Raw genomic sequence first — 24,786 nt, 5'->3', positions numbered from 1 at the left:
CGCAGGAGATTTGAGATGTCTGCCCACAAGTTTTCAATTCCAGCACAGAGGTCTGACCTTTGCATTGATGATATTGTTTTCTAGTTTTTGTAATTTATTAATTGCTAGGAAAGCCTATTTCTGGCAGTTCTGAAAGAATATACCGTAATAATAATTAATAATAATAATAATTAATAATAATTTATTGGATTTGTATGCTGCCCCTCTCCGCAGACTCGGGGCAGCTAACAACAATAATAAACACAACATGTACAATCCAATAATAAAAAACAACTAAAACTCCCTATTATAAAACCAAACATACACACAAACATACCATGCATAACTTGTAATGGCCTAGGGGGAAGGGCTATCTCAACTCCCCCATGCCTGGCGGTATAAATGAGTCTTGAGTAGTTTATGAAAGACAGGGAGGGTGGGGGCAGTTCTAATCTCTGGGGGGAGTTGGTTCCAGAGGGCCAGGGCCGCCACAGAGAAGGCTCTTCCCCTGGGGCCTGCCAAACGACATTGTTTGGTCGATGGGACCCGGAGAAGGCCAACTCTGTGGGACCTTATCGGTCGCTGGGATTCGTGCGGTAGCAGGCGGTTCCGGAGGTAATCTGGTCCATTGCCATGTAGGGCTTTAAAGGTCATGACCAACACTTTGAATTGTGACCGGAAACTGATCAGCAGCCAATGCAAGCCATTAAAAAATAAAGATTTTAAAACTAGCAAGGCTAAAATCAAGATTGTTTTGTTTGTTTTGTTCTTAGGCAACCATGAGGCATGTACCAAAGCTACATAATATTTATACAGTGATCACTAAATATCAACTGTTCCTCAATTTACAATGTTAACAAGGACAACAACTTTCATAGCTTCTCTCTATACTTGTAAAAGTAAAGGCATCTGGTATAGATTTATGAAAATATTACTATCTTAATTAAGGCCACTTATCTAGGAACTCCACTAGGAAAAAATCCAAACTCTGCTAAGAACATGCTGCAAATTAAAATTACCATCCTATTACAAAGGAGAAGATGACAAAGATACTCTCTCTATGATAGGGGTTGAAGTCCATGCCACAGTCATAACATTTAAGACTATTTATAACAAGCTGTTGTCAATGTTGTTGAATGCAATCAGATATAAACTGAAAAACCCAACAAACTAATTATCATACTCGTATCTATTTGCCCTCATTGGCCATTCTGAGCAGCTCAGTTTGCTCATCACCTATCCAAGGCTTGAGGATAATCAAGTGTATGAAAGGCAAGGCTCTGAATTCTTACAGCAATATGAGCTGGGGTGGCGCACCAGGTAGAGTGATGTACTGCAGCGAGGAGCCGAAGATCGGGGTTTCCCCTTTGCGTGGGCAGCGGGGAAGACCCAGGGAAGGTTGCGCTGCCCACGCAAAGGGGAAACCCCGATCTTCGGCTCCTCGCTACTGCGGCACTGCCAAGCAGATCAGCTGCTGGGCGGCCGAAGGAACCTTCCCTGGGTCTTCCCCGCCGCCCACGCAAAGGGGAAAGCCCGATCTTCGGCTCCTCGCTGCTGCCCGCCCGCCGCTCGAGAGCAAGAGGGGGAGAGATAGAGAAAGAGAGAGAAGGAAAGAAAGAGATGAGAGAGGGAGGAAGAGAGTGTGAGAGAGGAAGAAGCAAGATAGAGAAAGAGAGAGAGAAAGAAAGATGAGAAAGGAAGAGAGTGACGTCATCGGGTGGGAAAATATTTTTAATTAATATTTTTTGAAAAATCGCGATATAGCGTTTCGCGAAGATCGAGATCGCGAAAATCGAGGGATCACTGTATATTCATATATTGTTTTGTTCATAAGGTTCACCATTCCATTTTGTGGTTGTTTTGATAGAGTATTATTTTACATGTTTATGTTTCTTGACCTACCATGTATGTAGTTGCCTATTGCAATTTCTGCCAGTCCACCCAGCCCAAGGGATATAGCAATGGCAATGGCACTTAGACTTACCGTATATACCACTTCATGGTGATTTACAGCCCTCTCTCGATGGTTTAGAGAGGCAGCATTATTGCCCCCAACAATTTGGCTCCTCATTTTATTGACCTTGGAACGATGGATGTCTGAATCAACCTTAAGCCAGTGAGATTTGAACTGATGAACTGTTGGCAGCAGAGGTAGCTTGCCTTCTAACCATTGTGCCACCACGGCTCATATAGGAAATATTTTGAGGGCTACTGTGAGCTTGTGCTCCATTCTGAAGTATGGCTTTATTTTTTTTCAGAGTGGTGAAAAGGAAAAAGAGCTTGCAGGGTGACATAAAAATTCAAACAGCTAAAACATTATCGTGGTAAATAATGTTTTAACCAAGATTATATATCTTAAAATCGAAGAAAATCCCAAGTGTTTTTAATAGGAAAGTGAACACAAGAACAAGGGGACACAATCTGAAGTTAGTTGGAAGAAAGATCAAAAGCAACGTGAGAAAATATTATTTCACTGAAAGAGTAGTAGATCCTTGGAACAAACTTCCAGCAGACGTGGTTGGTAAATCCACAGTAACTGAATTTAAACATGCCTGGGATAAACATATATCCATTGTAAGATAAAAATACAGGAAATAGGATAAGGGCAGACTAGATGGACCATGAGGTCTTTTTCTGCCGTCAGTCTTCTATGTTTCTATATTAAAACAAACCGTAACTTGCATTTTAAATCTCTACTCAAAAGTTTCATAGAATTAAAAACAGGGCTGCCTAAAATAAAACCAAGAAGAACCAACCTGAACGGTTTGAGGAGGCTTTCACAATCAGGATATTGCCTCATTTAAGTCAGATGACAGAGAGCGAGAGATATATCAGTGCTTCCAAAACTGGTTGAAACAATGAAGAGATGCTTGCAAATTTAGGTTTTCTTGTTACAATCAAAAACGTGATTTAATGGTATGAGTTGGGAGAAGGGACATCTGTTTTTCTTAATCATATGTTTAATCAGGGAGTATATCATTACAGCAATGGTGAATGATTAGCAAAGCTAATGAAGCATTAAAGAAACGAGCAGCCAAGAATGTGGTGATGTCAGCATACATGCCCAAGAGAAAGTTCTAAGAACACCACTACAATACAAGATCACTGTCAGCAAAAGCAAGTAGTAAAATATTAGAATACCAACTAAGGAACTGCATTCAAGGTTAGCAGTAGCCCTGATCATCTGGCAGTAGCCTGAAGCCAGGCACGTGATCATAATTCACTGCTGAAACAAACTGGATGATTTCCACAAAGGGCCTTCGACCTTCATTCTATGGCATTGAGGAACATTAAATCGGGAGTGCCTGACAGCGTCCAAGCTCCATAGATAAATATAGTAGAGAGACAGCATGCAAAAAGGGATTGAACAGAGGAAATCTACCTTAGTGACAGGGCAATTCTGAAACTATAACTTTAGTAGAGCTAAATTTCATATTTAACATTTATTTTGCTTTATAGGCTAATAACATGCTAACTTTGAACAGGTGAAGATAACTTACTTTTATGGCCACAAAAGATGTATTAAAATCATTCCCCTTATCAAAATATTGGGATCTATTTATTTATTTCTAAAATACACAGACAAATATGAGGTCACACAAGGATCTCTACACCCATTCAAAAAAAGCTATTGAAGAGAAGCATTTGTCCAAACTCATAGTATTAGATTTTTCATGGTTGGAAGAATGGAATACTCTGATTAAATTAGCAGCAGAAAAGATATTTTTAAATTATTGAACCTCAAGCACTTTACTGAGAATGAAAACAGGAAATGGTTTGTATTCTAGAGCCCGAATCTAGGAAAGCCACAAAGGCAACCTCTTTAATGTCCTGTACCAGAATGTGTTGTCCTTCAGAATGAACTTTACTAAACCAATTGGCAATTATCCTGCCACTCCAGATTATCCAGCAGTCATTCTGATTTTCCTTGTTTCGTGTTGAAAGGAAGATATACAGCCTATCCAATATCATATTAGAAGATTCTAAAATAGAATCAAGGCTGGCCCAGGCTCAGATTGCACAGATTTAACAGATCAAAGTTCTGCTATGTAATGGAATGAACTAGACCAGTGATTTTCATCCTTTTTTGAGCCGCGGTACATTTTTTACATTTACAAAATCCTGGGGCACACTACCAACCGAAATGACACAAAATGACACACTAAGACAGTACATATTATATATATTATTCCCCCCCCCCTTGTGTGTGTGTGTGTGAGAATATATACACATTCTTGAACCATTGAACACTCTTGAAACAAGTGAGGGCTGGGGAGTTTTCCTCTCTTATTCTTTGGGTGCTTTTTATCATATGCTTTAAATCAAGAGTAACTTCTCTCTCTCTTTTGTTTCTCTCTCTTTCCTCTCATTCTCTGCCTCAATCATTTTCTCATTTCTCTTTTTTCTACCCTTTCTTCTCTCATTTCTCTCTCCCTTCTCTCTCTCTCTCTTTCTCTCTCTTTTGCTTTCTTTCTCTCTCACTCTCTCTCTCTTGCTTTCTTTCTCTCTCCCCCCTCTCTCTCTCTTGCTTGCTTTCTCTCTCTCTCTCTTTCTCTTGCTTTCTTTTTCTCTCTCTTGCTTTCTTTCTTTCTCTCTTTCTCTTTCTTTCTTTCTCTTTCTTTCTTTCTCTCTCTCTCTTGCTTTCTTTCTCTCTTTCACTTTCTTTCTTTCTCTTTGTCTCTTGCTTTTGTTCTCTCTCTCTCTCTTGCTTTCGTTCTCTTTCTCTCTCTCTTTCTCTCTCCCCTCTCATGGCACATCTGACCATGTTCCGCGGCACACTGGTTGAAAAACACTGAACTAGGCAACAGACAAAGCAAGTCCTTCTAAAGGAAATCCAGCTGTATGTCCCTATTGGCATAGCGTGTGTGTATATATTCTAATGGCTCTACAAAGCCAGTCCAATATTCTGGATTCTTTAAGCATGATTATAAGCAGGCATACCGTCAGCAAAAGTTGCTGAGTCATAAATTCACTCTAATGATGTCATCTGGATAATTATACAACTGCTAATGTTGGCAAGCATTGCTGGAAAGCCACATGGCTCTAGATTGGCTTCGTCATATGCTTTACTCATCTCCAAACGCTGGTTTTAACGTCCTGGTAATTTCAAGGAGACATCCTAATTTGCTGATTACTGGCAGGCCTGTATTGCATGGAAAGTGAATGCCAGCAAAATACAGCAGAGCATGGACTTAGGAAACAAATGCTACCAGTGATTTGTCAGAGAGGAGAATGAGATACTTGTATTCTTCACTTAAAGTCTACTCATCCAACGTTCCCACTCTCACATGATTCAGGTGCTTGGCAACTGGTTCACAATGAAGATGGTCACGCTCTCATCACCATTGGCTCATCCTTTGCAACCTTCACTGCTGGCTTCCACAAAGCAAAGTCAATGAGGAAGGGACCACACACCACCACAGGACACTGTGATCATGCAGGAGTTGTCTATTGACAGCAACTGGGGATGCCAGAATTGATGTTATAAGTCAATGTGGTGACATGACATGTCAACTTACAATGTTCTCTCTCTGCCACGCTCAGGGGCGTGGCACCGCATGGGTCGCTGCCGGTTCTAGCAGCCCAGACCTCCAAGTTACTAATGATTTTATAGAACCAGTCCGAACCCGTAGGAACCCACCTCTGGCTAAATTATCTGGAAACATCTTGCCAATTACAAAAACAAGCTTTTGCAACAGCAAATAAAGATATAAACTTTTATCAGAATAGATCTTAGAAAAGGAAACTAAATGGAGACATATTACAGTGAAGTTTCCATTCTGTCTTGCACTTAAATCACATTTAGCATGGATCGTATGACTACTACAGTTGTTGCTCAGATACAGAAGACTTTCCTTACACTTTCGTTACTTATCTCATGACTAATCACAATTCACCAATATTTTGGATTTATTCTTCTTGACCGATAATATGTATGCAGGCAAGTTTCTACAAAACTATATCCTTTTGGGAAATTAATCTGACTGAAGCCTTCAACTGTGCTTTAAACTGGATAATCACAAAACAGAAGGGGGAAATACTGTTTGGGGAGGGGGGGATCACTGAACTAAATCTGTTTCATTTAGAAATTAGAAGTCTTACACTGGCAAATTGTCCAGAAAAATTACTCATTTCTACTTGTTTACATAAGGACACACCAGGAGGTTCTGAACCCTTTTCAGTCTCTTCCATTTTGCCTGCTTTACATTGATTAGCATGTGGTTCTCTATTGAGTAATATTGGCAGCTTTCAAACATGTGCACTTCATCAGTTTGCTAGATTCTGGTAGACCAAAGCTTACATTTCCTGGCAGTTGAAACCTATGATTTAGTCAAGTATTTCTGAATCTTGATAACTTTAAGATGAGTGGACTTCAACTCCCTGTATTCCACAAAAGGCATGTCCCTGGACATAACAACATAACATAACATCCCTTCCCCTAGGCTTATAAAAAATTTATGCATGGTATGTCTGTATGTATGATTGGTCTCTTAAATTGGGGTTTCTTTTTAAAATTAACTTAAATATCAGATTTTTTAATATTGTTTTATTACTGTTGTTAGCCGCCCCGAGTCTGCGGAGAGGGATGGCATACAAATTTGATTAATAAATAAATAAATGATTAATAAATAAATTTTCAACAGTTTAAAATAGGTTTGCAGGAAGAGTCTGGGCAGCTATTATATCAAATATTATATTCTATTACATTATAAAATGGGAGGATAAATGAATTCTCAGAACCATTATAAGGGAGGTTAGTGAGTCTATTTAATACAACAAAACTCATTTTAACAGAAAGCAACTTCTTTTTCCAAATAACTGCTTTAATCAGGCATCATGAATTTGTCCGGGAGATATTACCCAGGAATTTTTCAGTTCTGAGAAGAGTTATTTCTTAGTAATCAGATTTCAAAAGGGTCAGGCGTTGCAAAACTGAAAAAGAAGAAAGAAAACCCATTTCTCTTTCACCATTGAGAATGAGTACTTTATGTGGCTTATTAACGTACTGATACAGTGTTACAATAACATGGACATGGTTTAATTTATCCTTTACTAGGCAAATGTATCAACTCTGCTCTTACTTATGTTTGTGGTACTGAAATACTTACTAAGCCTTGCTCTCTATGCATGGGAGAATAATAACATATAATTGCAGTAATTATCACTGGATCTCAATTTAAGACTGCGGGATCACCAAATAAAATATCAGGCTCCAAACACCAAGAAGGAGGTGCTGAGATCACACTAAACAGATTTCTTTATTGTTCTTCATCTACACTCCATGGCCTGCACTGGCTGCTGATCAGTTTCCAGTCACAATTCAAAGTGTTGGTAATGACCTATATGGTATTGGACCAGAATATCTCTGGAACCGCCTTCTACCACACGAATCCCAGTGGCCAATAAGGTCCCACAGAGTTGGCCTTCTCTGGGTCCCGTCGACCAAACAATGTCGTTTGGCGGGCCCCAGGGGAAGAGCCTTCTCTGTGGCGGCCCCCGCCCTCTGGAATCAACTCCCCCCAGAGATTAGAACGGCCCCCACCCTCCTTGTCTTTTGCAAGTTACTCAAGACCCACCTGTATCGCCAGGCATGGGGGAACTAAGATATCTTCTCCATGATTTTATATTTTATGTTTGGTATGTATGTGCTGTATAGTTTTTAAATTGTTGGGGGTTTTATATATTTTTATTATTAGATTTGTCCCATTGTTATGCTGTTTTTTATTACTGTTGTGAGCCGCCCTGAGTTTTCGGAGAGGGGCGGCATACAAATCTAATAATAATAATAATAATAATAATAATTATTATTATTATTATTATTATTATTATTATTATTATTATTATTACTATTACTATTACTATTACTGACAGAAATCTTGTCAAAGCAAAGAAGACTAACTTGCACCATAAAGCATACATTCTGGGAACTATTAAGAAGAAGTCTTCTTCATCCTTTCTCTCACAGAAACTATGTAAACTGCATTGTCTCTTCCTTCTATGGAATGCCCTCCCTCCTTCCTAGGAATCCAGATAACATTCCATCACATAAAGTAAGACTTTACATTCCAAAGGTTTTTCAGATTATTATCAACACTTGCTTATACCACCTTTTAGGATTTAAAACAATCAATATAACTACCATATTTCATACCGAAGTTGATTAATTAATTAGAAATGATCAACACTAGAAGACTCAATTCAAACTTTAGATTACTTACTTTCTTATTTATTTATTTTTATTTTGTCCAATACACAATAATACACAATGAAGGTTATAGAGGTTATACTCGAGTAAAATATATTAGAGAACGAATAGAAGTGAAAATTTAGGAATAGAATATATCAATTAGAGAATAGAAGGATATTATGAGAGTAGTATAAGAAGATTAGAATAGAAGAATAGTAGATTTGATATAGGAGATATAGGAGAGACAATAGGACAGGGGACGGGAGGCATGCTAGTGCACTTATGCACGCCCCTTACTGACCTCTTAGGAATCTGGAGAGGTCAACTGTGGATAACCTAAGGGTAAAATGTTGGGGGTCAGGGGAAGATACTACGGAGTCCGGTAATGAGTTCCACGCTTCGACAACTCGATTACTAAAGTCGTATTTTTTAGTCCAATTTGGAGCGGTTAATATTAAGCTTGTATCTGTTGTGTGCTCTTCTGTTGTTGTGGTTGAAGCTGAAGTAGTCATTGACAGGCAGAACGTTGCAGCATATGATCTTGTGGGCAATACTTAGAGATCATGTTTAAGGCATTGAAGTTGTAAGCTTTCTAGACCCAGGATAGTGATTGGTCATTAGACTGCACTACACAAAGCAGCACAGGGTGAAGCAGTTATATGACCTGAAATAAAGACTCCCAGAAGCTGACTCTTGGTCCTTAGTCTTGGCAACAACACAGAAATGGTTTCTCACATTTTCTGGTGACCTTCCATCCAAAAACTACCCAGATTCAATTCTGCTTGACTTTTTCTGAAATCAAATCAGGCCAATTACTGTAGCCGCCACAATGTTTAATCACCACTTTCAAATGACAGAATCAGTCCCAAATGTGCTAAAATGCATTCCCATTATTCTTCTGCCAGCATTTACAGCTTAATGTATCTGGAGTGCCCCAAAGGTAGGAAGGTTTCACTTAATTAAATACCCCCATATATGGACAAATTACATCTACTTATTCCAACCAGCTGATTTTGCATTTTATATTCCAATAGCAATAAGTGGGTAGGACAGCATTAGTCAAGGCTGATCTATCAACAAAATGTGCTTAGCTTATTTTAATTACTTTAAACTTATCATGAGTACCCGTATTTTTCGCTCCATAAGACGCAGTTTTTTTCCTCCCAAAGTAGGAAGAAAAATCAGCCTCGTCTTATGGAGCGAAGATGCAGGCAGGGTGGGGGGGGGGGGGAGGCTGCGAACTCCGAAGCGCCATCCCGCTGGCTGGCTAGCTGCTGCCTGGCCCCCTCCCTCCCGGAGGAGGGTCTCCCTCCTCACCACCAGCGGCGCTCCCCACGCCAGCCAGCCAGCCAAGCCCCGCGCCCGCCGGAACCGGCTCCTCGCTCTCCCCCCGCCGCCCGCCGCGTTTGCAGGAGGTGGGGAGGGTCGGGCGGCCCGCCAAGGCCAGGAGGGACGCCGCTGCCCCCCCTTCCTTCTCTCCGCCCGCCGCTGTGCCGAGAGGAAATGCCGGCAAAGGCTTTTGTCAGCGGAGGCCGGCGAAGGCGATATTCAATGTCGGGGGCGCACGGGCGGCTGGCGCGTTCCCTATCTCCCTGCTAGCCCACTCGGAATATTCAAAATAAGAAAAGCCTTTGCCGGCGAAGGTTTTTCTTATTTTGAATATTCCGAGTGGGCTAGCAGGGAGATAGGGAACGCGTGCAACCACCCGTTCTCCCCCGACATTGAATATCACCTTTGCCGCCGGCCCCGCCTCTCCTACAACCCCCTTGCTGAGAGCTCTCGGCAAAGGTGAGGCGGGCAGGGCGTGCGCGCGTCACCGCTAAGAAGAACGGAGAACGAGAGTGAGTGAGAGCAACAGACAGCAAGATAGTGAGAAAGAGAGAGGGAGAGAAAGGGGGGGAGAGAGAGAAAGAGAGAGGGGGAGAGAGAGGGAGAGGGAGAAAGAGAGTGGGAGAGGGGGGAGAGCTAGCAAGAGAGGGAGAGAGAGAAAGAGAGAGGGAAAGGGGGGAGAGAAAGAGAGAGGGAGAGGGGGAGAGATAGCAAGAGAGGAGAGAGAGAAAGAGAGAGGGAAAGGGGGAGAGAGGGGGGAGAGAAAGAGAGGGAGGGAGAGAGAGGAGATAAAGGAAGAGGAGAGAGAGAAAGGAAGAGAAAGAAAGAAAGAGGGATAGAAAGAGAGAGAGTGAGAGATGCTCAGTGAGCCTTTCTTTGAAGTTGCCTTTCTTTCTTTCTTTCTTTCTTTCTTTTTCTCTCTTGCTCTTTCATTCTTTTTTCTTTCTCTTGCTTTCTTTCTTTCTCTTGCTTTCTCTCCTTCCTTCCCTCCTTCCATTTCTTTCATTCCCCCTCTCTATTTTTATTTCTCTTTCATTTTCTTTCTCTCTTTCTTGCTTTCTTTCTTGCTCTTTTTCTTTCTCTCTTTTACCTTCCCTTCCTCTATTTCTTCTTTTCTTTCTCCTTCCTACCTTCTTCCCTCCCTCCCTCCCTTCAGTCCTTCCTCTCTTACTCTCCCCTTTCATAAGTTTCCTTGCTTCCTTCCTCTGTTCCTGTTCCTTCCCTCTTTCTTTCTTTCTTTCTTTCTTTCTTTCCTTCCTTCCTTTCCTCCCTCCATTTCTTGCTTTCCTTTTCCTTCCTCCCTTCTTTCCTCCCTCACTCCCTTCTTTCACTCCTTCCTCTCTTCCTCTCCCCTTTTTGGCTCAAAATATTTTTTTTCTATTTTCCTCCTCTAAAATCTAGGTGCGTCTTATCAGCAGGTGCGTCTTATAGAGCGAAAAATACGGTATTTTCATATTTTTATAATGTTTACCCCCCAGGTTGTATCAACATACAAACATACATAATAAATCTATCAAATTAGGTAGCTGATTCCCCCACTTTTTAAAAAAAAGATTAATGAATAGTTTCAGGTTCTTTCATGATTTCCAATCTGCCCTGTGCTAGAGCATTCCAGTTCCTTGCTATCCAAAGTCACTATTCTTCTATTTACATGCTTATTCGATCAGAATAACTTTCCACTCTTAAGATAGTTATGGCAGCATTTATGCAAGTTTTTCAAATCAAACCTAGTCAGTAAGTCCTGTGGAGTCACAGCAAGTCATTACTGCTGCCTGCAAATAATAAATAATATATAAATATAAATAAATTATAGATAGATATATTTATTTATTTATTTATTTTATGTATTAGATTTATATGCCGCCCCTCTCCGTAGACTCGGGGCGGCTAACAACAATAATAAAAACAGCATGTAATAAATCTAATATTTAAAATAATTTTAAAAAATCTTATTAAAAACCAAACAAGCACACACACAAACATACCATGTATAAATTGTATAGGCCTAGGGGGAAAGGATATCTCAGTTCCCAGATGATAGATAGATAGATAGATAGATAGATAGATAGATAGATAGATAGATAGATAGATAGATAGATAGATAGATAAGATAGATAGATAGAGTCACTATGATGCCAAGGAAAGGAGATCCTACAACAATGCAATAGGCTATCTTTAGAATCACAGCTGTAGACATGTAGCAAAAAGTGATTGAAACCCAAACTATCAAGTATAAGGGGGGAGAGGAGGTCAAAATCTATTCCACTCTTTTTCACTAGAAATATTATAGACTGTGTAAAAATCAAAGAATAAAGTAGTATAGCATTTTCCAATTATATTTTCCCCATATCTCCTGCCCTGCCCTCCCCCTGCGAAATGCACTTTTTCCAGATATTTACAATTATTGAGTATAATTTTGAGTCCCATCTTGGGACAATTAGAGGTGAGGTGAATACAGGCATCTCTACAGTTAACCTTTTGCTTTGGGTTTTTAACTGTGAACCACATAGAGTTTAGATTATTAAAGCAACATACAAGTATCCGAAACATAAATACATACATACATACATTTATTATTTATTTATTAATTCGACTTCTATGCTGCCCAATCCCGAAGGACTGTGTGTTTGTTTGTGTGTGTGTATAACATGTTTTTGCTGATAATGAAAAGGAAGGGAGATTAGTATAGATCTATTTCAAGCTATTTTGCTCTCATCAGTTAGCCATATCCTTACTGGGATTTGAACCTGGGGAGTCTGCCTATAAGGCAGTAGCTTTAACCCCTAGACCACAGGTTGTCCTCCTCTCTCTATATTCAGTAGTATTCAGATAAATAATGGTTAGAAACAATGTAAACAGTTTGTAAAATTATTTTCCACACATATGTAACTCATATATTGAATATGTATTCCAAAATTGGTAGATTGTTAAATAAAAGATTTGGAAGAAGATAATATGAATTCATTGAACCTATGAACCTATAAATTCAATGTCTGCCTTGCATAAGAATCAAAAATAATACATTTGCCCACATATATGAGGCTGCTGAACACATCTAGGCAAAATCCAAACATAATTTTAAAAAGTCAGACAAAAACCCCTGAACTAATCAAATGTTTAATAATCATTTGAGATTCATTATTCTGGATGATCAAAAAGGAAAATTTGATCAGAGAAGCTATAAAGGGAGTGTCCAAGGGTAAACAAGGAATACAATGATGTTGTAGGATTTTTTACAAAAACAAATGACATTGTGCTTTACAAAAAAGGTTTACTACTTATTAAAACCGAATATGAACAAAAAAAATCATCACTGAACAGCACTTGTTTCTCAGGTTAAGAGTAATATTTTAAAAAGTTACAGAACTGGGAAAAATTACCAGGAGGCCATGTAAAGCAATCCATTTTGCATTGCTTTACAGTTCATTCATTAATTTTCTACAGAAACCCATCTCAGTCAATGACTCTGAGTACATTACAATCGAAAAACTATATTAAATATTAAGACACTAATAACATTTTAAAACAATAAAAACATCCAAAATTAATATACATAGAAGCTGAGGTGCTTCACCAGTTAGTAATACAAACAGGAAACAGGGCCCTTAGTAATTAGTTTTCTTCTTCCAAAAATATTGTTCTCCAGAAAGGTCTCTGAAATGCTAAACAGCAAAATTTAAATGTCTTCCTTCAATGAATAACAACTAGGAAAGAGAGAAAATGCTGGTGTTTCATCAGATAAAAGCAAATAAAAATAAAAATCATAACAAAATAAAAAAATAGAAAGGCTAGCAAAAACCCATCAATCAAACTTCAAATTTGAGGCAGTATTTGGAGAAATATAGAGAGCATTAGAAGATATACTTGGGCAAATGTATTTTTTTTTATTCTTATAATGCAGGGATTGAATTCATAGGGTTCAAAGCAATTTTAAAAAAAAACCTCATTCCATATGAAAAGTTCTGTAATACTCTAGCTAGAACATCTTGTATGCTATACTGCCTGAGGAAAACAGGAGGTAAAAGGCATTATCACAAGAGGTGCAAGAAATCACATTCTCTGTCTAGGATCTTTCTCACTGAATGTAATGATCATAATAGGTAAGTATTTCAGTCCTATATATTTTATATGATTTTCACATAGTGGATGCAAAGAACATTGTGGAAATGATACAGCATTTTCCTTTCAACCTAATAAAATGAAATTGAAACCATCACTCAGATGGACTATACTGTTATTGTATAACTATTTCCTTCACTTGAGACAAATTCCTATATAAATCTAAGCACCATCTCTAGCATAGTGTTTACTTCAGTAGTGGGTTCTGAACTTTGTGCTACTGGTTCATGCTTGTGTGTGACATTTTTGCGCATGCACAGAAGTGTCCCCAGCCGGTGGGCAGAGCCACCCACTGCCACCACCAGTTCTAAGAACCAATCCGAACCGGGAGCAACCCATCACTGGTTTACTTGGAAGATTAGATGATAGAAAAATCTGACTAGTAAAATCCAAAAATAAAGGGAACATTCAATTAACATATCCTAGATCTGAGTGAATGAAATATTCTCATTGAATACTTTTTTCTGTACAAAGTTGAATGTGCACAACAGCATGTGAAATTGATTGTCAATCAATTGTCTATTATACACTGCTCAAAAAAATAAAGGGAACATTTAAACAGCACAATATAATTCCATGTAAATCAAACTTCTGTGAAATCAAACTGTCCACTTAGGAAGCAACACTGATTGACCATCAATTACACTGATGCGCTGTTGTGCACATTCAACTTTGTACAGAACAAAGTATTCAATGAGAATATTTCATTCATTCAGATCTAGGATGTGCTATTTGAGTGTTCCCTTTATTTATTTTTTTGAGCAGTAAATCATTTTTTTACTCTAAAAAAGAAATCTGAGCACCTACTCGGAACAACAAAGACATGTACTGTGAAAAGGACATAAGGTCAATAAATCATAAACATATTTTGAATTTAAGATTTAAATTGTTTGCTATACAGTATTCTACGGATAAACAATGTATCAAAGAAATGAGACACTGAAATATAACATATATGTTAAATTTAAAAATGAACATTTATTTTCCATTCCACAACCAACATTGTTGAGCAGGAGTGGCACAGTGGTTAGAGTGAAGCACTGCAGGCTACTCAGCTGACTGCTAGCTATAATTCAGCAGTTCAAATCTCACCACCAGCTCAAGATTGACTCGGCCTTCCATCCTTCTCAGGTGGGCAAAATGAGGACCCAGATTGTTGGAGGCAATATGCTGATTCTGTAAACAGCTTAGAGAGGGTTGTAAAATCACTGAAGCGGTATGTGTCTTATTGCTATTGTGAACTATTTATATTCTATAGGTTATCCCTCTCAAATTGCTCATAATGTTCCATGGCAATCCCTGTTTGAGAACCTCTACTTTAAACACAAATAAGTCAGATTTTGATTGAAAATGATATTTTATTTATTTATTTATTGGATTTATATACCGTCCCTCTCCAAAGACTCAATATGCAAATATGAGAAAATATGGGGACAATATAATTTCCCTTAATATTTTCCATATTCCATATCATTCCTCCAGAAATGATCATATTCTTTTCAGAGCAAATTTCCCCAGCTGGGTTTTCCAAATTTCTTCAATTTCAATTCTTTTACAACCTTAGTTAAATAGCAACAGCTGTGAGATTATGGCAACTGAGGAAACCATATAGGAGACAAATTGTACTGAAAAAATATTAAAAATATTAAAAACGTTATAGAAAACCTCAGATGAGCAGTATGTGTTTCATAACTTAAACATAAAATTTCAATTTTTAGCTCCGGTTAACAGTTAGTTCCTTCTTAACCCTTATGGCATCAACAGAAACATAGCAAATCCTGTTGCAATAATTTCCTGGTATCTGATTTGTTCAGTTCTTTTGTGTTGACACTGCCAAATTACTTCCTTTTGTTACAGACAGGCAGATAATGCCTGTTTGTAAGCAGTGTATTTCTATATTCACCTACATGGCCCCTTCATCCATCGCCAGTAAAATGAAGCATAAAGGTAAACAAACAAGTTGTTTTCAAAGAATAAAACTGCCCTTTAACTTGACCATTCTGAATAATCCAGAAGCGACAAAGTTGCGCTCAAGTTTGAACTAACTTTTGACCCATTCAAAAGCTTACTTAAATTCATTCCCCAGGGCATTTAAAAAAAAAAACACAGTAACAAAGCAATTATGGAAAAGTGCCAATGAAATATTAAATTTAGAAGTAGCAGTTGCAACAATTTTACAAAATAGCTGTCCAAGGGAAAATCAGAATATTTGTGGTTGCCATACCATAATGAAATATAAAGCCCAAGTGAAGTCTCAACATAGGACAAGTATGAACAGAGAACAGTGATCATAGGGAGGCAAACTGCTGTCTCTCAATTTTCTCCTCCAGCATAAGTCTATAGACCTTCCTTATTGCCTCATAAAGCAACCATCTGAAGTTGTTTGTTCAAGTTGAGTGTTGGAAAAAAAATAACTGTGTTACCAAGGTGCACATATATGACACTCTCTTCCTCCCCCTCCTCTCTCTTTCTTGCATCTATCATTGCAGTCAGTTAGAATGTGTTGCCCTGTGCCTCTGATCTGTTCCCCTCCCTCCCTTGCAGAATGAAGAGATTGCCTAAATAAGCAATTACTTAGTGACCAAGTTGTCAGTCCCTACTGTGGTCGCTAAACAAATAACTTCCTCTAAGAAAAAGAAGGCTTAGAATTATCTGTGTGCATGGAAATATTCTTGAAGACAATTCAATAATGTTATTATCAACATGCATGTACCTTTGTTGATAAATTTTAGAAACAACAATACAGATGAAGCTCTCTGAATATTCCAAACACAATAAAATGCTAATATGTTCATTTGCCAGGAAAAATATATATGGGTGTTAAACGCAAAATGTCTAGATTATGTTTGGAAAGATGTAACAGAAACAGTTTCACCTGGCACAATATTTGGCCAGAGAACTTGCAAAAATATGATGTCTCATGTTAACACAGACAATTTATACAAACATTATGTGCTTTATGTTTATTTCTTTATTTCCATCTCGGTGCCACCTGACTCCAGTACAGCTATATGCATCATGGTATCACTACATGTGTGATACAATTTGTATAGTTTTCATTGTTTCTGCCATATTATGGATGTCACATGACCGCGAGAGACCATGCATATCAGTAAAACTCCCTCAAAAAACACTCCAGTTTTAACAATAAAGGAACATCCTGCAATTTACCATTCACACTAAATGTCTTATTCCTGGACTACAAATGTCACTTTAATTGCTCCAACTGATTAAAGAGCTGAAGCTGAATTCCACCCATGCCTGCAACTTTGTGATCTGCTGTTGGCACTATGGGTGGATCTTGGAGACCAGGACCCTTATCTAACCTCATACTTGAATGTAAGATGGCAATGGTGAAGAAGGAGCAGGATTCCTCTTCAGCAGTTATCCTTATTCTTTGGATTATTCCACCCACAGGAGTATTGGAAACATACAATTTAGAGAGTGGAAGCAACTGCCAAACTGATTAACACTCTGCTGTCAAAGCAGTGGTTGAGCCTACTCATTTACAGCTTAAGAAGGAAAATAAGCATTAGAGTGTGTCAGACATAATAACAGTGATAGATACAGTATGCGTGTTCTCAAGCAAAAGGCAGGAATCTGCCATTCAGCTAGTTGAGAATGTTTATTCTCTCTCTTTATGGCTTTGACATTTATACTACAGACATATTGTGATGGAGGAAACTGACAGTTCTCTCTTTGAAATGGCCATATTGGTTTTCTTTAGTTGTTTTTAAAACAGATGTTTGTAACAAAAAGAGAAGTAAGATTTAATTGCAACAGAAGGGAGACTTCTTGTTTTTTAGCATTGCAATTAACAGGATAATCTATAGCATTCCCGAACAGCTAATGTGTAGGAGCAAATTTATGTTCTACTCTTCTGAAACTGGCATCCATCTTACCTAAGAACTTCAACTGCATTCCTAAAGCCATTTCAAAACAAGTGAGTTTTTCCAAAAAGGGTTGAGTGATGCTTAACAATATTGAAAGCCAAGCTTATGTATTAAAGAATATACTGTATTACAGATAAGTAGGTGCCTTCAGGTGAGAGAGATATCTATAAATCACAATTATTTTCAGTAAATATTATTTCAACCCCTCAACAGAAGTATCTGCAATGGCTTTAAAAAAATCAAAATGGCAGGTGCAATGGAAGCCCTGCTATGCATGCGTATCCCATTAAAATCAACGTTTGGGGGAAGATCAAAAGCAACGTTTGGGGGAAAGATCAAAAGCAATGTGAGGAAATATTATTTCACTGAAAGAGTAGTAGATCCTTGGAACAAACTTCCAGCAGACGTGGTTGGTAAATCCCCAGTAACTGAATTTAAACATGCCTGGGATAAACATATATCCATCCTAAGATAAAACACAGGAAATAGTATAAGGGCAGACTAGATGGACCATGAGGTCTTTTTCTGCCGTCAATCTTCTATGTTTCTATGTTTCTAAAATGGAGTGAATTTTTGACATATAGTCACAGCCAGTCAACCTGACTTGACACTTACACAAACCTGTCAAATGCTCTTCTCCCAAAATGAGGATTTCCTTTTTTAAAGTTAATATGATCTTGTTTCAAAGTACTTATTATATGAGACTTAGCATGAAGGAACATGAATGAATTTTAACTCAATTTTGCACTAACATTATGTGGCTCAAGTTTTGTCAGAAAGTTTTTGTTGGTTGATCCTGAAGAAGGATCACAAAGACATATCCAGTAATAGTTAATAATCATTCAAACCAACATCACTCTCTCATGAATATATGATAAATGACATCCCGCAGAGACACTTTTAAACTGAAAAATAAATAAAAGACAACTGAAGCAAAAATCTGAAACAAATTGCAGTACGAATATCTATTTCTAAGCAGATCCTTACAAACCTTAATATGCATATAAAATTAGCATAAAATTATGCACACCTATATAAAAGTTGTGAATACTTGAAATTTACTACCGAAAATCAACAATGTTGCATATGAATAATTCAAACCAATAATTAGGAGACCACAAATATTTACTTCTCTTTCATTGTAATATATAATCTTATTTTATATTCTTGCCTATAAAATAGTTTTAATTTGTACTTTACAGAAGAAAATATCATGGCTGTGATACTTCACAAATGCATTAATATACTAAATCTATGCAGAAAAATAAGACAGAATTTGAAATAAAATGTATTTGAATCTTGATTATATTTTTTTCTGAAATAGTTCTTAGCTGTCTACCTATTGTGAACTTGGGCACAAAGCCAGCTGAGTGACTTTGGGCCAGTCACTCTCTTTCAGTCCTAGGAAGAAGACAAGGGCAAATTATTTCCAAGAAACTTTGCAGAGAAAATTTCAGGGACTTGTCCCAGTGATTACCAGGAATTAACACTGATTCAAAGGCACAAAAAAGAAGAGGGAGGGTGGAAGGAAGGGTTCCTAATACTTCTATCTATATAATACTTCTATCTACTTTTTCAAGACTTTATCAGTCATCGCTTCTTCATTCAGCAAGCTTCTGTTTACAAAAATAACAATCATTTGCCTTTTAATTTTATTGTGGAGCAGTAACTTCCAAGGTTTTGCAAAATTGTTTAGGAAGCCAAGGTGAGAAGGGCAAGCTGGCCAAAAGGCCATCCAGTTATTTTCAGTCCTGAATGAAGATATGTTCTCCAACCATAGTAAGAACCATTGCCTGCCTTGTGTTAGAAATGATTGACTATAATTGTAGAGCACCAAACCTCAGCTTCACTTCTCTTATCTTCCAGGCAATTCCTTTTTATCTTTCATTCCCATCTATACAATATACAATGGTATATCTACTTAAGAACTTAATTCATTCCGTGACCAGGTTCTTAAGTAGAAAAGTTTGTAAGTAGAAGCAATTTTTCACATAGGAATCAATGTAAAAGCAAATAATGTGTACAAACCCATTAGGAAAAAAATAAAAGCTTTGGGTGGGAGGAGGAGGAGGAAGAAGAGGAGGAGGACAGCTGCTGCCGAAGGAAGAAAGTAAGGTGAATCAAAAAAATCCAAAACTTGAATGCTTAAAAAAAAAGAGGGACTCTGAGGCGGCAAGGAGGAGCACGTGCCTTCCATACACCCAGCATGAGGCTGCCTCCCAATACACTCTGCCAGAGAGAAACCCAGGCGGGCAAGAGGCGGGAACCTCCTGCTCCTTTGACCGAAAGGTGGTTGCTGCTGCTACCTGCTTCCTCTTCTTTCCCATGCTGAAGGACTCCCCTCTTCTCTTGCTTGCTTGCTTGGTACCTGGCGCCTTTCCTTCACTGTGGTGACTCCTCAGTTTGGCTGAAGCCAAGTTGATTCAGCCGGGGCGAAGCGCCCCCTTTTGCCTTTCCACACCCAGACGCTCCAGGAAGCAACAAAATGCTTTGTTCGCTCTGGACTGCCAAAGCCTCCTTAAGCGCCACTGAAAGGCTCCTCTGGCAGCCCAAAAAAGCCCAAGATTACCAGGATTAAAGGGGGAATGGCAGGAAACTGGCTGGGCCTTTGTGCTGCTGTCAAATTTCCTGGGAAAATTTTCCGGGCTCGGGTTCTTAAATAGAAAAGGGTTCTTAAGAAGAGGCAAAAAAATCTTGAAGACCCAATTCTTATCTAGAAAAGTTCTTAAGTAGAGGCGTTCTTAAGTAGAGATACCACTGGAAACTCAACCCAAAATATATAAGAGTTTCACAAATAAATGCAAACAAAAACAAATACAAACCGAGCATGTTTTCACAAATTACCCTGCTTTGAAATTAATCAGAATGCTAGCATATTTTTTTTCAAAAATACTTGAAATTCTTAATAGCTTAATAAAATGGAAAAGTATTTGCACGTTGTCATTTTAACATAAGGTAGTTAAAATGCTCATTTTGTAGAAAATAACCCTCCAAATGTGTTTAAAGAAATATGTGCATAGATACTCTCATTTTCACATGACATTCTAACCAAGGAAGGATTTTTATGGGTCTATCTATTTTGAAGTGATAAATTTTCCTGTGCTCAGAAACAATGCAACAGATGGTCCCAATCTTGTTCCTTACAGATGTGCTGGCTTTGCATCTTCTAGGAATTACAGTCCTAGCACATCTGGAGAGCATCAGAGGGACCCCTTGAGATTTCTTTTAATGTCCTTACATGAAACTGTAGGCAGAAGCATCTACCTTTAGAGGAAGGGGCAGGAAATTCAAGAGTCCTTCAAATTGACTTCCATTGTCCATATCCCGAAACACGTGATCAGTCCAGACAATGATGTTCATCCATCATGTTCGAAGAGGACATCTAATGGGTTGTGGGCTGTATACGATGTATCCGTAGGTGGCTGGTAAGGCCTATATGGGCACAAAATGTTCTGCCACATGTTGGGCAGACATGTGCGGGCACCATTGTCACAGCATTTGCAGCCCTGGCTTTGCAGAGTACCCACCTCTCTTCTGCAGTGAATGTTCTTCGGGCCTCAGATGTCTGGCAGCCTTGCTGGATCACCATGCGCTGTGTTGGTCGATCTTGTGCCAGGGTTTCCCAGGAGTTGGTGTCGATATTGAGGGACAAAGGAGGTTTTCAACATGTCTCTGTATCGCTTCCTTTGTCCCCCATGCAAACGCTTTCCTTTAAACAGCACACCATAGAAAAGGAAATAGTCTAAAGCAGTGGTTCTCAACCTGGGGGTCGGACATCTTTGGGGGTTGAGCAACCCTTTCACAGGGGTCGCCTAAGACCCTGGGAAAAGACAAATTTCCCATGGTGTTAAGAACTAAAGCTTCTATTCTGGCGCTTTGGAACATATTTTACAGTCCGCCCAATCAGGTGTTTACAGGGGGGAGTGTCCCTTTGACCTTTCTGCCAATCAGCTTCAAGCTCTGTTGGAAGAACTGGCACTAGACTTGGGGGTCACCACAACATGAGAAACTGTATTAAGGGGTCACAGAATTAGAAAGGTTGAGAACCACTGGTCTAAAGGAAATACTGTCTAAACCAGTGTTTCCCAACCTTGGCAACTTGAAGATATTTGGACTTCAACTCCCAGAATTCGCTGGCTGGGGAATTCTGGGAGTTGAAGTCCAAATATCTTCAAGTTGCCAAGGTTGGGAAACACTGGTCTAAACAATACAGGAAATACTTTACTGTCTAAAGCCCTGGTTCCCAACTTGGGGCCCACGTCCCATCGGGGTGCAATTTCATTTTTAATGGAGGCAACTGGAACCTTGTTTAAACCCAGTTAATGGCCTCTGTGTGAGTAGTTCATTTTCTGAATAATAAGAATTATATGGGGGGGGGAGGCCTCAGGGTTTTAGAGATGCTTAGGTGGGGCATGGCCAAAAAATGATTGGGAACCGCTGGTCTAAAGGAAAGACTGAATATTGTCAGTCCAGGCAATATTCAGATGACAGGTTAAGAGCCTCCATTTTATTCCCCCAGCCTCAATTTGCTTTGTTGTTCTTCTAAGCCCCACCCCTTTGAGGCATCAATGTCCCGGCTCAGGAGTACAATCCCCGGGCAAAAGTGCTTCCCACGGCGCTCTTCTCATTTCTTTCCCTACCGCAAAAAAAACTGTTGCTAGTGAATTTCGTTTCAATTCCCCCGCCCCGCCAAACGTTCGCCTGAAACCAGGCATTTTTCAGTCAACGGGACTCTTTTCCCTGAAGGAAAAGAGGCGGGGTGGAAGGAGAGACGGTGGGGGGGGGGGAGAAACAGGTCCCGGCTGCGCCATAAGGAGCCGCTACGGCCTGGACGTCCAAATCTCAAAGGAATTGCGTTTCCTAAATCAGGCACGCCAACTTTAGATCCCGCACTGGGTTTTTCTCAAGCGGCCTAGCGGGATTTAGCAGCCCCCTCAACCGGCAGTTGCCAAGCACGCAAAGCTTTCTCTTTTTATCGTGGGTTTTTTTCTTCTTCCGATCTGCCTCCCGATCTACTCTTTCTCCCCCCCCCCCCATACCGAACCAACCGAGATTCGAGCAGCTTTTTCTCTACCTAGTAAAGGGGGGGGGGGGGGGATCCTTCGGCTACTAACGTAGGAAACTGCCGGTCATCAAAACTAAGTTAGGGGTTCTCCGAGGCGAGGCGAATGCAATCCCACGCGTGTCCGGACCCCCTTTTGCCGTGAAAGGCGGCGAGTCTGCAAATGTGGGGATTTCTCCTCTCTGGGGAATTCCTATCCGATCAAATGCCAAATGGGGAAGTATCGGTTCGAAGGGACGCGAAACTTGATTACATCTTCGCGCAGTCTTTCACCTAAAGAAGAGGCCGGGCGAGACACACAAAAAAACTTTCCGCTGGTGAATACACTTAAAAGCGTTGGAACTCCTCCTAAAAAAACCACAAAGCACCGCCTCCGATCACAACTCTTGGCCGTGCGGGGGTTCCAAACCACAACAACCACAGCGACCGGCCTTCCTAACAACACGTCACGCACTAAACACGGAACAAACTTTTGCGGCTCGGGATCGACCGATTGAGAGTTCGCGTAAAATCCCTCTTTTACAGAGTGGCCCAAAACGTCTAATGAGGGAACCACGCATCCGAACCAGCCCAATTTATTTCAGTTTATAGTGGGGGAAGTTTCATCGACATATAGAAAACTCCCGATTCCTGCCTAAAACGACCGGTATAGTATAGAATGGAATGGAATAGAATTCTTGGCCAAGTGTGATTGGACCCACAAGGAATTTGTCTTGGTGCATATGCTCTCAGCGTACATAAAAGATACATTTGTCAAGAATCATGTGGTATAACACTTAATGATTGTCAAAGGGTTCAAATAAGCAATGAAGAAACAATCAATATTAATTAAAAAAATCTTTATAAATATAAACCGCGAAGGCGAAGAGAGCACCTAAATTCAAAAATCTCTCTCGACGAAGCTTACCTTCAAGGCGAATTTGTCCCCGGTTTTCCGGTTTAAGATTTCCAAAACTTTCCCATTGATCCCCAGCCCCAGGACTTGCGTGGTGACCCTGTAATCATCCGTGATGGCGTTTTTCTTTATCGGCAGGACAGACTTCAGGTGGAACTGGGGGAACTGTTGTTGTTGTTGTGCCAACTGCTGCTGTTGTTGCGGCGGAGGCGGCGGAGGCGGCGGCGGATTGGGGAAAAGTATTTGCGGGTTCTGATTCTGAGAGTTAGACAGCATCGTTCCGGTCCGAAGCGGACGCAAGCCAAAGTGCGGCTTCCACCCTGCCCGCCTCGCCCTGCCTCGCCTCCCGCTTCCTCTCCTTTCCTCCCTAACACGCTCGTAAGTGGGGGAAGTTTGCGCAAAAAACAAAAAAACCAGCCGGATCCAAACTCAAAATTTCTTCCCGCCTCGCTCGCTTCTTAAAGGCGCGGTTAGTTGCTTTCCCTCCCGTCCGAACATACAGGATTGTCTTCTCGGCCTCCCTTCTGGGTCTCTTCGGAAGGAGCCGCGCCGCTTCTTGGGGTCAGTCCCGATCCCAGGGGGCCGGTCCGCTGCCTCTTTCGAGCGCGGAGACAGGAAAAGGAATCGCTATGAGGTTTCGCTCTCGTTACTTCCCCGGGTCGGCTTCCCTGCGCTGATGTCATAGCCTTGCGTTGACTGGCTGCGCCGCGTTCTGGGGGGGCGGAGCCTAAGGCGGGATGTTCAACCAGGCAGGCGGAGCTACTTCAAAGCTTGGGGGGGGGGGAGAGGTTATGGCTGGCGGCCGGGTCGAGGAAGTATTTAAAGTCCTTTTTTGCGTTGAGAGATTTGGTTACTTTCTTCTGATTGGTCAGCTTCTCCTAGACGCGAGGTTGGCTGGAGACCAGGACGCTGGTCTAGATTTTTATTTTATTTTTTTTTAAAAAGCTGAATCACGTCAAAAGTTTATGGAAAAAATGGATTGTTTCATTAACCGCTGTGAGACGGAAAGTTTTTTTTAAAGTAACTGAAACTTCTTATTCATGGTCCAGAAGCAAGAACTTTGAAAGGTTGAAGATTTAAGGAGCGTTCATAAATGCACCAGAGTGCCTTCCGCCCCCTGTCCTAATGTTTCTCTTTTACTAGTATCGTCTAATATTATTATAGCTCTGTATACCACCAATACATACTTGACAAAACAAATAAATAAAAATAAAAAATAAATAAAATTTAATGTACTGTACTGTACTATTGATTTTGACCGATTATATGTTTAGTCATGTAAAAATCAGCACAATAAATGCAAAGTAGAAATCCTGACCCA

At 39.9% G+C, this 24,786-nt stretch overlaps 1 protein-coding gene across 1 annotated transcript in view; it reads right to left on the bottom strand.

Annotated features, from left to right (window-relative positions):
* Positions 1-24,163, bottom strand: part of MAPKAPK2 (MAPK activated protein kinase 2) — a 94,338-nt gene extending 70,175 nt beyond the window's left edge. The window contains exon 1 of the mRNA XM_070745555.1: positions 23,478-24,163. Within this exon, the coding sequence (XP_070601656.1) occupies positions 23,478-23,741 (264 nt within the window). The 5' untranslated portion in view covers positions 23,742-24,163. The remainder of the gene's footprint in view (positions 1-23,477) is intronic.
* Positions 24,164-24,786: the final 623 nt, after the last annotated feature.

Source organism: Erythrolamprus reginae, chromosome 3 (genome assembly GCF_031021105.1).
Source record: "Erythrolamprus reginae isolate rEryReg1 chromosome 3, rEryReg1.hap1, whole genome shotgun sequence".
NCBI lineage: Eukaryota > Metazoa > Chordata > Lepidosauria > Squamata > Dipsadidae > Erythrolamprus > Erythrolamprus reginae.
Note: the sequence above shows the minus strand (reverse complement) of the source record. Positions and strands in the feature narration are given on the sequence as shown.